Consider the following 18,223-nt stretch of genomic DNA (forward strand, 5'->3'; position numbering starts at 1 on the left):
TGCAAAATAAAATGAGGGAACGGAATGATTAACAATCAAGCAGAAAATTTCTAAGCCCGATTTCTTAGTAAGGAATTACATTTACTTTATTATGTTGATTTTTGTATTTCCTTATTTATTTTGCCTGAGCAAATAATGTTGAAAAAGTTACAGGCTTGAAGTTTCTTTTATATGAAGCATAGCTTACTGGCCTTCTATGTGTCCCATTAAGTTTAAGTAGCACTACTAAGTTATCAAGTGGATCATTTTTCTCAAAATTGGAGATAATTTGAAGAAAAAATGGAGGTGGATTTCAGGGTTCTAAAGCTGTCAAAAAGTCCAGTAAGAAAATAATAAAAATATAAGAAAGTATGAAAATTAAAAGACAATGGAAAGTAGATTTAATTAGGAGATAATACAAACCCTAGAGGGTCTTCTAGATTAAACTGACTGGGTCAAAGAGATATCTGAGTAGATAAATATGCCATCCTAATTTTTGACTGACATGTTGGTTCTTCAAGCAGTTAACACTTGGTTTTGCTCCTCAACATCCGTCATGCCTGGCGAAGGGTTTGTGTCTCCCGTCCACATCTCTAGCAGTTCTCTTCTGAAGTGTAGATCAAGAAACAGAGCAGACCACAACACATCTAGACTCTTACCTCTTGAAACTTATATTGTTTTGGTCCTAGACTAGACTATAGTGAAATTAGGTGAATTTTAAGAACTTTATTCCTTTAAAGGCAGCATAGGTTGAAAATTAAATTGTATGAGAGAAGTATTATAAAGATACAAAACTCAAATGACCAACAATTGAAGCAAAGGTTTGATATACTGATTTCAGAAAAAGAAAAAGCTGGTTCAACTCATTCAGATTAAGATCAAGCAATGCTGAGACTTACAAATGCTATATATTTGAGGGAAATAGTTACCATTACTGAATAAAACCAACAGAGAAAATATATAATTATGCCTTACCCAAATTTATCATTATATAAGCAGCATGGCAGATAAAAGTAACTTCAAATTCATATTAATAAGAATGTATTATAGAAATACAGTTGTGGGTTATTGAACAGTGTACGTGGAAGGAATCTTAAAGCACAGGTATAAGAAATGTCTTAAGTACTAAATCATCCCCATGTGATATATGTCTTCCTCATTGTTGAAATTCATATTTTTTAATAACAAAGCTAAGATTGATTTAATCTGACATAACTTTATATAAAGGGCTCCCTGCAAAGAATGATCTTGAGGGAAATTGTCAAGAAAAACTTAAATGTTTTATTCAGTGTAGCCAACTTAATGAATTCTTATCAAAAGCATTGGTTTCTTAAATCAGGAAGGAAAAGGTTCCCTGAAACGGATGATTAAAGAAACCAAATGCATCTTAAGTTATCCTGATAGTTAATGTTTTGCTTGGAAATCTTGTGTGGGAGGGAATAAGGGGGAAAAAAGACCAAGTCATTTGGTTTCCTGTGTATTTCTTTTGATTGGAGCATATTTTGCTAATAAAGATCTTGGAAAGAGTTGCCTACTATGTCCATGTAACCAAAACAGTGTGATGAAAATGAGGGCTTTTTTTTTCCTTATTGTCCAGATGTTTTAAAAATATCCAGGTGCTTAACATCATGTAGAGAAAATATAAAGATGATTAAATATTTTACTTTGATGTTTACCGCTCTATTGTCCATTTAGCTAAATTGTCAGTGCTCTCAATAATTTGAATATGATACAATAGATCCTGTAGAGACATAAGAAGTATTTTCAGAGGAAGAAATATATGTAGTTATTATGTTTATTTACTTTTTTTTTTGGTCATAACTTGATGGTTTTCTATTTTGGTCATTTCAGCAAACGATAGGACATTATTTGACTGTTACGGTGCCTTACGGTATTTCTTTTAGGTGATCATATCTTCTGGAGCGGCCTCAGGTTTGATTTATGGGGCACTTCTAATACTCCTTTGGAATACAGTTGTTCTTCGGGCAGTTCCTCAAATTTTCCAAAGGTGGCATCTGAGATTTATCTAAACCAGGAGGTTTCTTGGCCCTCATTTTTCTTTAGCCCCAGCAATGACAAAGAGCAATGGCTGCTTCAATTGGATGTAAGAAGAACACTTAGGGTTTGTCTCAGAAGAATCAAAGATTTCAGATCTTCTGAAAGATTGTTTGTACTCTTAGGGGGTCTTAAGAGGGGTCAAATGGCTTCTAAGAGTTCCTTAGCTAGATGGTTAAGGGATTGTATTAGGGAGGCGTATGTAGTTAAGGTAAAGAGGCTCCTAGGGTTTGTAAAGCTCATTACACTAGGACTTTAGCTGTTTCTTGGGCAGAGAGGTCGAAGGCTTCCACATTGGAAATTTGCAAGGTGGCCACCTGGGCTTCTCTTCATACTTTTTCATAGTATTATCTCTTGGATGTAGTCTCTTCCACAGATTCAGCTTTTGGTGGGAGGTTGCTTGTGAGCCAGAAAAGAACAGTGAAGAAAAGAAAGACTTGTAGTTCCCACTTAGAGCTGCCAACAAGGCAAGTTGCTTTGTAGTGCACACAATGGGAGCCTATGAAGACCAATTTGGGTGTGAAAGTGGATGTCACAGGGAAGTACTGCCAACCTCTACTGTCTATGAAAGAAAGCGGCAGTGTGGAAACTAACCAGAAATGTAAAATGAACCACAGCGAACTCTTTAGGGGGGAGACTGTTTAGCAGCTGGCATTCCTGTGACCCTCTGCACTCTACTGAGGTCCTTAATCTGGGCATGCTCTTAAGGAAACCAGTGTTGACTGCATGCAAATAAGTATGTTTTAGCGTGATGAGCCAAACATGGGCTACTTCTCTAGATAATGCTAATAAGTGTATAGAGTTTTCAATATATATTTAAATCAATGAAATAATTTGTCACATGTTCACAGAGCTCATTAAGTTTGACAATGCCAAATTTTGATATTGACCATATTGAATTCCAAACAAATGCAAAATGCCACAATTCATTAAAACCACAAGGTATCTTATTAGTCTAGAATCAATCTTACTAATACTACCTTAAAATGATCCCTTTGGCTCTTTACATAGGATTAGGCTTTTACATTTTTTTTTAATTTGGGAGGGAAATTATATTCGTAACTGCTTGATAATTCATTTTATGCCTTACTGTAGAACTGCTCACTGGCAAAAGAATTCTTGGGAAGCTTTTCTTTTTTTCTTATTCGTCTTGAAAATAAGCAAGTGGTTTGTATAAACATCAAAGCATGTTACTTTCAGTGAATAAGCATAATGTATTTGGAAGTGAAATGATAAATATAAGATAATTAACTTTTTTTAAATTCTTAAACTATAGCTGCACAATGGCAGATAGTTATTTCCAGAAATAGAACCGCAAAGCCTGTAGTTTGAACTAGTATTATTTTTCCAGAGTTAAATATCTTTTAAAATTAGCTGGTTTTATGAGCTCTCTGTAAAAAAGTAAGATGACATTAACAACTAAGCATTGTCCCTTCATGTCATTAACAATTTGATCTTTATTGTTTTTTCTTCTTTAAAATTTGTTTTGAATAGTAGTTGGTGCATATAGTAAAACTTTGAACAAGATAAGAGTATATAGTGAAAATTAAGTCTTTTTCCATTCCAAGTTTTCTAGTTTTCCTTTCCAGAGACAACGACTTTTGTATATATCCCCAAGTAAAAATAACGTGATATCTTGTCCTACTATGCAGAACTTCTTTTTTTATTAACAGTTATATAGAAAGATCTCATTCTTTCTAATAGGCAAATAATTTTCCAATGGCACATGTACCATAATTTAACCTGTTACTCACTGATGAGCATATAGGGTTTTGTTTTCCTCTTTATTTACTACCACAAACAATGATAGAGCAAATTTCCTTGAACTTTGTCTTAAATGTGGACATGCCTATCTGGACAGTACATTTCTAAAGTGAAATTGTGAAGTGAAAAGATATAGTGGTTAAGAGGATGAAAAGACAACCCATAGACAGAGCAAAATATTTGCAAAACACATATCTGATAAAGGACTTGTATCCAAAATATACAAAGAACACTTAAAATTCAATAAGAAAGCAATAACAAAAACTCAATTAAAAAATGAGCAAAAGATCTGAACAGACTCCTTACCAAAGAAGATATACAGATGGCAAATAAGCATATGAAAAGATGCTCAACATCATATGTCATCAGGGAAATGCAAAGCAAAACAAAGAGATACCACTACACACTTGTTAGAATGGCTAAAATCTGAAACACTAACAACACTAAATTCTCAGAAGGATGTGAAGCAATAGGAACTCTCACTCTTTGCTGATGGGACTGTAAAATAGTATAGCCTCTCAAGCAGATGATTTCATTGTATCTTACAAGCTAAACACTGTCTTATATTATCTAGTAATCACACTCTCAGATATTTACACAAATGAGTTGAAAACTTACGTTCACATAAAAACGAACACATGAATGTTTATAGCAGCTTTATTCATAATTGGCAAAACTTAGAATCAACCAAGATGTCCTTCAGTAGATGAGTAGATAAATAAATTGTGGTGCATCCAGACAATAAAATATTATTCAGTGATAAAAATAAATGAGATACCAAGCTACAAAAATACATGGAGGAATGTTAAATGGATACTGCTAAATGAAAGAAGCCAATCTGGAAAGACTATATACTACATGATTCCAATTAAATGACCTTCTGGAAAAAGCAAAAGTATAGAGACAGTAAAAAGATCAGTAGTTGCCAAGAGAAGGGCAAAGGGGAAAAGAGGTGAATGCAGGGAGCACAGGAGATTTCTAGAGCAGTGAAATAATTCTATATGAAACAGTAATGGTGGATACATGACATTATGCACTTGGCAAAACCCATAGAATGCACAACACAAAGAATGAATCCTTAATTTCAAAACGAATTAAAGGTCTAAATGTGAGGCCTGAAACCACAAAAATCCTGGAAGGGAGCATAGGCAGTAATTTCTCTGACATAAGCCCTAACAACATTTTTTTTGATATATCTTCCAAGGCAAGGGAAACAAAAGCAGAAATAAACTATTGGAACTGTATCAAAATAAAAACTTCTGCACAGTGAAAGAAACAATCAACAAAACCAAAAGGCAACCTGGGAGAAGATATTTTAAAATGATATATCCAAGAATGTGTTAGTAACCAAAATATAAAGAACTTATTTTTTTCAAGTTTTTATTTATTTATTTTAGAGAGAGAACAGAAGCAGACTCCCTTCTGAGCAGGGAGCCCAATGCGGGCCTCGATCCCAGGGCCCTGGGATCATGACCCAAGCCAAAGGCAGATGCTTAACCAACTGAGCTACCCAGGAGGCCCCAAAATGTAATGAACTTAGAAAACTCAACACCCAAAAAGCAAATAACACAATTTAAAAATGGACAGAAGACGTGAACATCCTTTTCCAAAAAGGATGTTCAGTTGGCCAACAGACACATGAAAAGATGCTCAATATCACTCATCATCAGGGAAATACAAATCAAAACTATGAGGCTATGAGGTATCACCTCATACCTGTCAGAATGGCTAAAATCAAAAACACAAAGACAAGTTTTGGCGAGGATGTGGAGAAAAATTACCCTCTTGCATTGTTGGTGGGAATACAGACTGGTACAGCTACTCCAGAAAACCGTATGGAGATTCCTCTAAAATTTAAAAATGGAACTACTCTACAATCCAGTAATCAAACTACTGGGGATTTACCCAAAAAATACATAATCATTAAAGGGATACATGCAGCCCTATGTTTATAGCAGCATTATCTATAGTAGCAAATAATGGAAACAGACCAAGTGCCCATTGATTGATGAATGGATAAAGAAGATGTGAGGTATATAATGGAATATTATTCACCCATAAAAACGAATGAAATCTTGCCATTTGCAATGACATAGATGGAGCTAGAGAGTATAATCCTAAATGAAATAATGAAATAAGTCAGTCAGAGAAGGACAAATACCACATGATTTCACTTATGTGGAATTTAAGAAACAAACAAAAGAAGAATAAATAGGAGAAAAAGAGTGACAAATCACGAAATAGATTCTTAATTATAAGAGAACAGACTCATATCAGAGGGGAATTTAAGGAGTAAACTTGTCCTGGTGAGCACTGAATGATATGTGAAATTGTCGAGTTGCTATACTGTACACCTGAAACTAATGTAACCCTGCATGTTAACTATACTGGAATTAAAATAAAAAATTAATAAAATACGAATCCTAATATAAACTATAGACTTTAGGTAATAATAATCAATATTGGTTCCTTAGTTGTCAAAAATATACCACACCAAGGGCACCTGGATGACTCAGTTGGTTAAGTGCCTGACTCTTGATCTCAGCTCAGGTCTTGATCTTAGGGTCATGAGTTCAAGCCCCTAAGTGGGCTCCTTGCTAGGCGTGGAGCCTACTTTAAATATATATACACACATATATACACCACACCATTGTAAGATATTAACAGTAGGGGAACTGAGGATGGAGAGAAAGGGAATATATGGAAACTCTGTACTTGCTACTCAGTTTTTCTGTAAGCATAAATTTGCTCTAAAAAATAAAGTCTATTAATTTTTTTAAAAATGGACATTTGAGAAAGAGTGCCAAGTCAGTTTGTCACATCTATTTTGACTGCTAATGATATTTTTGTTATACAGAATTTTTTAATGCAGAATTATGTTATGGCTCCTGCATTTTTGTCCTTCCGAAAAATCTTTTTTACATAGATCTTTAAAAAAATATTCCATATTTTCTTTTAATAGCCTTATAGTTTAATTTTTCTTTATTTAAAAGTATTTCATTAATTTAGATTTTATTTCAGTATTAGAATTAATTATTTATAGTACCATTTTTTTTAGAGGCATAGTAAAATGCAAGCCATAGAGAATGCATTTTGGGGGCACTTGGGTGGCTCAGTCGGTTAAGCATCTGCCTTGGGCTCTGGTCATGATCCTACAGTTCTGGGATTGAGTCCCACATTGGGCTCCCCGCTCCTTGAGGAGCCTGCTTTTCCCTCTCCCTTTGCCTGCTGCTTGCTCCCCTTCCTTGTGCTCTCTCTGTCTCTGTCAAATAAATAAAATCTTTTTTTTTAAAAAAGAGAGAGAAGGCTCTTTAGGTTAGATGGTATAACACTGATCTAAAATCCTCTCTATGTTGTAGTATCTGAGGAGAAATGAAGCAGGATTCCTAAACTACAGTCCATAGGCCTTTAGGGTTCATGAATGCACTGTGCAAGAGAGCCTGGGAATTCCCACTGTTTGTGTGTGTGTGTGTGTGTGTATGGGGGAATGGGTGTATGTGTGCACAAACCTACCATGCAATCGTACTTTGCATTTTGGATGGAGTATTCTTTCACTAATGAAGTTCTCAAAAGTGTTCACAAATCCAAAGTGATTAAGAACACTGGAGTTGAGGAAAACTTTTCCTCACAATACATAAACTCTGATAAAATTTTCAAAAGGATATTATTGCTTACCAAATGGAGTATTTACCTTTCTATGAAATGCTTTTGTAAATTATACTACTTAAGAATCATTCATGATTATGCTCAGAGAGCCACATTTAGAAAAACAGAAGACAAAAACCCTACACATCTTCTAGATGATTATATCTGTCAGAAATCCCACTGATAAGAATCAGTCTTTGAACTTTGTTTGCTCAGGACATAAGCAGAAACCAATTCTTAAGATCCTAAAACTTTAAAAAAAAAAAGGCATCAAAGTTTATAATTAATCATCATATATCAAGACTAAGCAAAAACAAAAGGTAAATGCTAACTCATTCATTTCAAATTAAACTATAATTAATAGACCCTTATTGGAAAAGTGGAAAGATTTCTTTTTTTTTTTTTTTAAAGAATCCTTACAAGTCTTTTTGTTTTTAAAGATTTCATCTATTTATTTGAGAGAGAGAGTGAGAGAGAACATGAAAGGGGAGATCAGAGGGATAAGCAGACCCTCCATGGAGCTGGGAGCCCGATGCAGTACTTGATCCTAGGATTCAGGGATCATGACCTCAGCTGAAGGCAGTCGCTTAACCAACTGAGCCACCCAGGTGACCAATTATTCTTAAAGATTAATTTTTGGCATATTTTTATTACATTTTTGTAGCTCTAATTTTTTTCCCATGGGAAAGACTTCCTTAATTCTAAAAGATAAATATGTGGAAATATTTCCATTTTAAAATAAGATCATTTCTTATCCCAGGGTTTGTGTCTTTCCAATGGATTATCGATATACTTATTAATAGTGTAATTTTTCCTGATGTGCTGATATTTACCCATGTACTTTTGTTCTTCCTCATTTCAAGAAAAGAAGTATTAATGTGCTAAGGAACATCACCATTCCTTAAATGCACCATTCTTAAGTTTAGAAGTTAAATTTTTAGGGACGCCTGGGTGGCTCAGCCAGTTAAGCATCTGCCTTCGGTTCGGGTCATGAGCCCAGGGTCCTTGGATAGAGTCCCATATCAGGCTCCTCACTCAGGAGGGTAGCCTGCTTCTCCCTCTGCCTGCTGCTCCCCGTCCTTGTGCTCGCACTCTCTCTCTTTCTGACAAATGAATAAATAAAACCTTAAAAGGAAAAAAACTTAAATTTTTAAATGGACAAGGAGATTAATGTTACTCTGTACTGTCATCCTACATTCTCAACATGAAAATATATTAATGACAAAGGGATCTATATTTTACAGATTATATATACATGTATATCAAATATCAATATAGATAGCATATAAATGTCATCAAGTTGTATGTATGGAAGGGGGCTCTACATATTTTGATCCTGTAGTTTGATTGTTTTTTTAAGTTTTTATTTATTTATTTGACAGAGAAGAGAGATAGCGAGAGAGGGAACACAAGCAGGGGGAGTGGGAGAGGGAGCATCAGGCTTCCTGCTGAGCAGGAAGCGTGCTTCCGGACTCACTCCATCCCAGGACCCTGGGATCATGACCTGAGCTGAAGACAAACGCTTAATGACTGAGCCACCCAGGCACCCTGATCCTTCTGTAATGGTGACATCACCATCCTTCTGTAATGGTGACATCACCCTACATCTTATTGACTATTTTCTCTGCATCTTGATATATGTATCTGTGTGTCTATACTAGACAGAGCTTTTCTACCAAATTAATTTTAACCCGAGTCTATTAATTCCATCTGGTATGGTTTTTCTTAATGTATGCTTTTGTGTTTGTTTTCTTTAGGAATTTTGGACCCATCCATTCAAGAAGTTATGAGAGAGAAACCCAGAGCAAGTGAAACCAGAGTTCCTTCAGAGCAGTTGCTACCAGTCAAAGAGGTGAATGAGGGAAGAAGGGTGGTAGTTTTTTATCAAATGTCTGTAAATCCTTTATGAACCACAGTGTCTTGAGTTTTACACTTTGCCACTAAAGAAAAAATTTCCTGTTTGAAAATTAGCTTATAAGTTCTGGCAAAAATTGGATTTAGTGGGGATGCTGCTCTCTTGCCTAGTCTGTACCCTGGTAGAAGTAGGGCGCTGCAAGTGAAGAAATGTTTGTTCTTATCCCAATTCACTGGCTACACTTTGAGAATTTGTGCTGTAGATAATTGTTGAGGGCAAGAAAATGGACAATAGAAAGGAAACGAAAGAGGAAAGAACAGCTTGAACCAGCCTCTTATTTTAGAGTGCCCTGCCTGCACCTGTCTGTTCTCAGATCCATTACCACTCTTCCCTGCTCTGTTTTGTTTTATAGAGAACTATGCCTTCCAGGATTCTAGGAAGTTTGGGCCCATGGAAGGCTGTGATAGAGGACTAGAGGGTAGATAGAGAGAAACCAGGGTACTTCTTCTCCTCTCTCTGTTTTAGGAAACATTTCCTCCATGGACCATGCTCTCAACACACAGCTCCACCTGTCAGGTCTGCATTACCTTTAACTGAGGTTGGTAGCCCCAGGAACTACACTCCCATATACAGTCCTTTTGGTTGTTCCTACAGCCCTAGAAGTGGCAGTGGCTTCCTACTCTGTTAATATCTGTCTTGCTCCCTAGCCCATGTTTAGCTCATCAAAATTCCATCACTTTTAGTAACTAACACCCTACATTAAAATTTTTCCTTATGAAATACATCATATGGTTTCTGTTTTCTGAATGGATCTTGACTGATACAGCAGGTAAACATGTAAAAGGGCAAAAAATGGGCACCTGGGTGGTTCAGTTGGTTAAGTGCCTGCCTTCAGCTCAGGTTATGATCCCAGGGTCCTGGAATCGAGCCCCACATCAGGCTCCCTCCTCAGCGGAGAACCTGCTTCTCCCTCTCCCTCTCCCTCTGCTTCTCCCCCTGCTTGTACTCTCTTAGTCTCTTACTCTCTCTGTTTATTTATAAATAAATAAAATCTCTAAAATGAAATTTAAAAAAATAGAATGGCAACCCCCCCCCCAGAGTTTTAAACAGAGTTTCAATTTAGAATAGAAGGGAAATAATAAGGAAAATGGAAAGTTATATATTATGCCTTGACCCAAAATCCGCATAGGTATTAAAAAATTAGCTTTAGGTAATAGAAGAAGGGCATTCAATGGTTACCTCTTTTGTGCACAGAACAGAAAGCGACATTATATCCTCTTCTTGGATCAACTAGTAAACTTTCTCTGTTCTAACTGGATATGTGTGATGAGAAACATCAGATGGGAAGAGTAGAGTAGGCAAATAGTATTTCATGCAAACAGCCTTCTAAGAGTTGAAGAGTAAAAGTTTCCAGTTTTCTTTTTAAGAGCAGCTATTAATATGCTTGGTTTTCTGTATTTTGAAAAAAGAATTCAGTTGGGTCAAGATATTGTAATCACATATAAATTACCATGACCAGAGGTAGTCATCATTGCACAAAATACAGAATCGTCATTGAAGTCATAGCAGTTAATGACACTTTTTACCAGAACATATTTCCTTGATTGGATGAATGATTTTAATGAGTAGAGATGCCCTGGTGGGGAGAATAAGAAGCAAAGATTTGTTGTTGTTTTTAGTTTTCATGGAGTTAAGTTGCTTCTTACATTTCTTTCATAAAATTCCAAGAAAACACTATTAGAGCGGAGGACTACATCCATTTCACTTATAAGAAAGGAGATTGTATGAGCTGAATAGTTTCAATTATTGAGTAATTTTATATAAAACTAAGATGAGAAATGTGTTTTTAGGCCCTGTGATGTTAAAGGTCCATATATACTTCAGAAAGACCAGTTAAGGATCGCATGGGTGGTTCAGTGGGTTGAGCCTCTGCCTTCGTCTGGGTCATGGTCTCGGGGTCCTGCATTGGGTTCTCTGCTCAGCAGGGAGCCTGCTTCTCCCCCCGCCCCCCGCCTGCCTCTCTTCCTACTTGTGATCTCTCTCTGTCGGATAAATAAGAAGAATCTTTAAAAAAAAAAAAAGAAAGAAAGAAAAGTTAAATTACACCATAATTATATATGTAGTGAAAATGAGAGCTACTTTTTTACTATAGATTTTGATTTTAGATTTGATAATTGATTATACTCATGGAATATCATGGAATTATATGGAATTTTAGCTCTAGAAGATGAACATCTTTATTACTTCATACAGTATATATAGAAAGCACTAAATAAATGGTGACTGGGATGTATGTATAGGAAAAGTAAGCTAATGACCATAATCTCAGTAATTTCAGACCGAGAGAAACCATAGATATCATCCAAAAATCAGCTCTTTTACTTTTCCAGCCAAAAAACTGTGATCCAGAAAAATAGGTAATTCAATCAGGCATATTGAGCCTCGGGTCTTCTAAAGTTGGAGTAGGTGAATTATTACAGTAAGCAAGATTACATTGAAACAGGGAAAATTTAATCCTAAGTCTGGGCTCACCTACTACCCACAATTTTTTAGTACTTAAGAGAACGTTAGAGGACTTGGGGATAGTATACGTTCATAATTATATGGAGCCCAGACCCCAAGAAAAAAGACAAAACACTACCAGTCTCCATTTACTACCTCCTCTCCCACTCCCCCAACACAGAACAATGCAGAGAATTTTAATTCCTCATTTCTTGGAACAAAAGTAGGGAAGAAACTGAATAAAATTCTAAAGAAGTAAAACTCTAGAAAGGTGCCATGATGTAATTTCTCTGAGAAATTTCTTGTTGCTCTTTTTTGGCTTGTCTGGATTTCTGAGAGTGAAAAAGAAATAAAAGGTTGAATATTAAACTCTGTCTTATGTTGCAGTACTTGTTAACAATAAACTATAAAAAAAGACTATAAAAATCTAATTTAGGCTTTATTAAATATATTGAATTTAAAGATTGCTTTATGTGATAAACAGTAAATGTAACTTTTAACTTTCATAAAGATAGTTTTATTGAACTATATTTAAAAGATTAAATTTTGAAAAAAGTTTTTGATTAAATTTACAGATGAATTAAAATGAAATGCCAGTATATTACTCTTTGTAAAGAATACACATGTTTTTGTATTTTGCTTTATTTGCTGGGTAATATTTTTCAGGTTGTAAGAATGGTTTTGCCATTTATCAAAGAATACCTATATTCAAATGCTGAAAGAAAGTAATAATTTTATATCTATAACAATATGAACACTTGTTGCTGAGTTAAGATTAATATAACTTCATATAAATTTATATTTCAGGCTACTTTACTAGATTTTGCTTGGCGAAGTGCATTTAAAAAAGTGTCTCTTCCCATGGCACATTGTATAACAACAGCAATTGAAGATTTTTCCACAAAAATTCTCCAGCAGGAACAGAATGAAAGGACTTTAGCTGTAACCCATGCTATGAATCTTGTAAATGTACGGGAAGTTGGGCAAGACAGCCATGTGGTTCCTGAGGAAGAGCAACCAAAGAAAATTGCAAAGGCAAGTATCAAATGAAATCCTTTCAAATCATTGACTGCCATAATGAGACTTTTTTTTTTTTTTTTTTTTAATATAAGACATTGTGTGGCGCCTGTTGGTAGAGCATCTGACTCTTGGTTTCGGCTCAGGTCATGATCTCATGGGTGGTGGGATAGAGTCCTGTGGAGTGCTCCATACTCAGCCAGAAGTCTGCTTGAATATTCTCTCGGTCTGCCCCTCCCCACCACTTGTATTCATTCTCTCCCTGTCTCTCAAATAAATAAAATAAATCTTTAAAAAAATAAATATAAGAGGTTACAAAGTGAACCTACAGAACAATATTGGAGTCTCTATGCAAATACTTGGTATTTAACTCAATACCAGATTTCTTCTCGGGTGTCCGTGGGCCATGGCCACTGGTAGCAAAGAAGATTGAAACCTGTGGCTGCCTTGTGGCTCCATGAATCTGAGGCCCTTAAAGCAGAGGCTTCTGTGATCATGGAGAGCTGGTGAAACTGCCTGTTTGGGCTATACCTTTTAATGACTTCAGGAGAAATTTAGGAGGTTGAGGGAATTACTACCTTTTATTGGTCTAGGCAACTTTCAGATCTTTCTTTACATGCTAATGTACATTTTATTTCGTTAACATCCATCTTGCATCTTTGTGTGTACCTCGAGAGTCACAGATCATACTGAGAAAGTAGGAAGTCATTATGCAAATAAATAAATACAGTTACTCAGTATTAAACCCACAATGAGTTCAGCAGCTTATGATTGGGATGTTTTTAAAGGAGCATTCTTGGGGTGCACCGGGGGGTTTGGTCAGTTAAGTGTCTGCCTTCCACTCAGGTCACGATCCCAGGATCCCGGGATCAAGTCCCACATGGGGCTCCCTGCTCATGGGGAAGCCTGCTTCTCCTTCTCCGTCCACCTCTCCCCTAGCTCACAGTCTCTCTCTCTCTCTCTCTCTCTCAAATAGATAAAATCTTAAGAAGAAGAAGAAGAAAAAAAGAGCATTCTTAAAGATGGCCTCCTTATTTGGCTACTGCCAGCCTGGGGCTCCAAAACATTCCCCTGGGAACACTGTTGGCAAATTGGGCGTTCTGGCAAGTTTTGCCTTCCCATCGCCCATAAAGAGTAGATTCATAATAACGACTGAAAAGCCAGGCACATCACTCTGAAAGTTGCTGACTTCTTACCAATTAAAAAGATACTGTGTGATATTGTTTCTGATGCTTCTGGATCATTTAAAATAAATCAGTAGACCTTGTGTATAGGTGGTGATTCAGAAGAAGATACTTTACGAAAATTCAGCAAGGAAACTAGAATAAGTTCAAAAATAATGCAATCAGATTAATATCAAGGATGGATGTTTTCCAAGTCTATTAACTACAAATAAAGTATTGTCATGCATGCTATTTCATGAGTTTTTCATAATGTCTGTCTAGAAAGCATAAGGTTTGAAGATTATATAGAGAGAAGCATCCTTTTGGTAATTCCTTATTTGACATAAAACATTTAACTTTCTACAAGAAACTGAGAAATTGATTATTATAACGTCATGTCTTTATATTTATGCTTGATGTCAAATTTATTATTTAGGAACTTGGCTCCCCTATACATTAATTACACGGTGCTGTCAGAGTACAAATAACTCAGTGCTACATTTATTTCTCCCTAGTTTTGTTCTGACATCATGGAAAAACTTGACACAATGCTTCCACTGGCTCTGGCATGCAAAGATGATTCTTTCCAGGAAATTAGAGCAAACTTTGTGGAGGCCTGTTGTAAAGTGGCAGCAGCTGTCCTGGCGAGACTGCAAGAGAGAAGCAAGGAGTTTCCTTCCAAAGCACCCCTGACCAACTTACACACATTGCTCTCCACAGCGGTCTATGTCTTCCAGCATTTTATGCAGTATGATAATATGATGAAAGAAAACACTAAGAAGTGAGTGTCAATTACATTAGGTTGATGGCTTTGCTTAAAGGAATGTGTAATTTTTGGATATCACTGTAGTGAAATCTTGATGATAATATTCGAGAAAGAGAAAACTATAATGAACACAGTGAATGACTTTCATTTGTCTTGACTTGAGCATGTCAAAAAGGTGGAGCATGGGATCGATTAAACCAGATACCTAGATTAGGAAGGAAGACAGTTCCTCTTTCTAAAGACCTGCTCCAGAGAGAAATCCATACATTTTTCCATATTCTGATCTGGAGCAACTATTTTCCACATGCTTTTTATGACCTGACCAAACAGACCCTCTCCGTTTCATAAGGCATACTGCACTGACTACCCTGGAGAGGAAGACTAAGCTTGTTTTTGCCCCTCATACACACCACTGTGAAAGAGGCACTTCTCTCTTTTGTTTCTACACAAACAGAATTTTAGGACTTACACAGTGAATAAATGCATTTTCCATCTATTCTACTGACCAATGTAAACGTACTTCAGAGCGCCCATGTAGTAATGAGCTGTCCTTAATATTTGGCAGAAAGCATCTGGTGGTCTTAATTCTCACATAGTAGTAGTCTAAGAAGACTGTATATTTTCTGGAAATAGGATAAAGATGACCACACAGTCTTTCTGGCGACCCTTGTACCCTCTAGGAGATAGCACAGCCCTTTACGAAAGGACCATGTGCACCTGGCTGTTCGGCCAGGTCTGACAATCTCTTCAGTACTCCTGACACAGCATCTGTAGTCCCTTGCTTAGGAAAGAAAGCATAAGAAAGTGTGATATAGACAACTGAAGATAAAAGTAAAATAAATTTGGCTTGATGCAAAATATAGCTCTTACATTTTTTTAATTCCTGTAAGTAGTCAGATACGGTGAATCATACTTGAATTTATAAACAGAATGTGCCAGAAATCACTATATTTCTGCAGAATATTTTAAAACAGTTTATGAGATAATTGACATCTACAAAATTACAATTTTTAAAACAAAAAGAGTGTGTTTGTGGGACGTGTGATAGCTTTATAAAAGTTGGTTCTGACAAATGCATGTTGTTCTCTATAATAACGATACCCTAATGCCTAAATGATGCACTGATCTCTAATAATAGGCTTACAAAGAATACTTTTATATTTGAATGATGTATTGACAATGCCGTTTGTCTCAAGTTGAAGTGCATATTTGTGGAACAGCAGATGTACATTTTCAAAGGACTTGCAAAACAAAGACCGGCTTTTTTTTTTTTTTCTCCTTGTTGGAAAGTGAATGTGGATGCAGACTTCAGCATTAGGAGGAAATGAATGATTGATATCTAATAATCAAAACCATTTGTAGTACTGGAGATTGTTACCGCCTACTGCACAGGCCTTAAATCTCTGTCTCTTTGATCATTCCCTCTGAACAGACCCATATTCCTGGTGCCTGTCCAAAGATATCAGGAATTCATCAACACTCTCCAGTTTCAGGTTACAGACTACTGCGTCAGAGTTTGTGCTACAAGCATTTTACAGGATGCTGAGAGCCACCACTGGGATGACTACAAAGCTTTTTATGAGGTGTGAAGTTAAGTTTACTATCCCTCCTTTTTACACAAATATGCTTTACTGCCTACCTGCTTTCTGGCTAATTAGAAACATGAGCTTGGCATTACTAACACATGAAGGCTGTTAGGATAATATTTTTTAAATATTGAATTTGTACTTAGGAGAAACACTTTTTAAAAACCTGAAATAGCTAGACATCAGAACTCTCCTTCTGCTTAAAAGTAAAAATAACTTAATTTGAGCTGCAGCATGTGCTATCTAAGTTGGAATGTAACGGGATACAATGAAAAGTCAAAGAGATAATGCCAAAATGCTACAACTTCATATTTTTCTCCAAAGGGACTACTTGTGGGTATCCCTGCCCTTCCCCCCCTCCCACTTTTTTTTTTTTTTCTAAATGTCTCTTCTTAAGCCACTTTATTTTTTGTACATACTTTTTTTTCCTCCTCTCGTTGTATGTTCTTATGAGGGTGATTTAAGACCCATCTGATCATTTATACCTTACCTATTTTCATTTAGCCTGTGTTTTGAAATCCCCAACTTCCACTGAATTAAAGCCTAATGATTCCCAATACAACTGAACCCAGCATCAATTAAAATTATTCATCGTCAGGCTTCAATCCCATTGATTATACATAAGCCCCAATATATGAAGTTGATTTTAGGGCAGAGTGAAACATTTACAATATCTTAATAAAAGATAATCAGGGTTTCTAAAAAATTCATTAGTCAAGCCCAATTTCATTAGCTTTCCCAGTTTACCCTTTCCTTGGGATTAAAGCTTATGATCCTTGTTTTTCCTGTCTGTCCTGATGGCTATGGAGTCCTGGGGAAACTAGAGTGGAGTATTATTCAAATAGCAAAGTCACTCTTGTCAACCCCCTGACACCCAAGGTTCCCGTGGCTCTATTTATGCCTGAGTTATAATCATAACAAATGTTGCCATAACAGAGAGAAGTAGTAAGAAGATCTTTTAAAGGACTTTCCACTTTTTCCAAGGCCATTTCATCTCTCCTTTAGAGGCCCTTCCCGGATAGTTTTTCTTTTTGCAAGAGCATTCACATAGGGTTTTCCAAACATGACACACTTCAAACAGCAGCGAGCAGAATGAGCTCGAGAAAGTGGTGGTGCAGCTGGCAGCCCGAGATAAGAGGCTGAGTATTGGTCTTCCCCTCTCTTGCCAGTATCCCAGCTTCCTTATTTGCCTTGAGGTAAACAGAGAGATTGAAAATGAGTCCATCTCTGGTTTCAAACTATTTCAATATGTCAGTGTACTAATGAGCAATTTTATACGATGTTTTCGTTGAGGCACAAGTATCCTTTCAGTCTATGTCTACGTCCATTGGGCTATTCTGTTTTCTCGTATGCAAAACGGGAGCTAGAAAAGTTGTACGGTATAAATAATAAGTGGATGCGGTGAGAACCTGTTATTGAAGTTACCAAGTATTAAAAAAACAAAAAACAAAACAAATTACCATGTAACATGCAGCTCTTAGATCTTATGACAAGGCGTTAGCTTCAAAGACAGAAATAACGAGATAGTTACCCTGTGATTACATGGTACCATAGCTTCCATATACTTACATGGTCAGTAGTTACAATTTAATTGCAGAGTTAGTGGTTGTTACTTATACTCAGGAAAATAAAGTGATACTGCTTTTCGATTTACCAAAAATAAGAAACTGCTAAAAATAGCGACAGATTTTTAAACTGTTTTGACAACTGGAGTATTTGACAATGGTTTTATCCCGTTTACTGCATCCTTTTCTTCTCCTCTCCCCATTATTCCAAATGATTGGTGAAACTGGACTATATGTTTTTGGCAGGGCCGTTTTGAGAGGGAAGGAGATGAAATGTGCCTGACTGGAGGCAGAAGGTGGGAGAGCCATCTCAGGGGAGCCTATCA

General features: G+C 36.3%; 1 protein-coding gene across 1 annotated transcript in view; it reads left to right on the forward strand.

The window, feature by feature from the left end:
- KIAA0825 (KIAA0825 ortholog) overlaps positions 1-18,223 on the forward strand; it is a 406,891-nt gene that overhangs the window by 110,967 nt on the left and 277,701 nt on the right. The window contains exons 7-10 of the mRNA XM_032335741.1: positions 9,201-9,295; positions 12,608-12,835; positions 14,496-14,761; positions 16,179-16,329. Coding sequence (XP_032191632.1) covers positions 9,201-9,295; positions 12,608-12,835; positions 14,496-14,761; positions 16,179-16,329 — 740 coding nt within the window. The remainder of the gene's footprint in view (positions 1-9,200; positions 9,296-12,607; positions 12,836-14,495; positions 14,762-16,178; positions 16,330-18,223) is intronic.

The sequence above is a fragment of the Mustela erminea genome, chromosome 3 (genome assembly GCF_009829155.1).
Source record: "Mustela erminea isolate mMusErm1 chromosome 3, mMusErm1.Pri, whole genome shotgun sequence".
Lineage (NCBI taxonomy): Eukaryota > Metazoa > Chordata > Mammalia > Carnivora > Mustelidae > Mustela > Mustela erminea.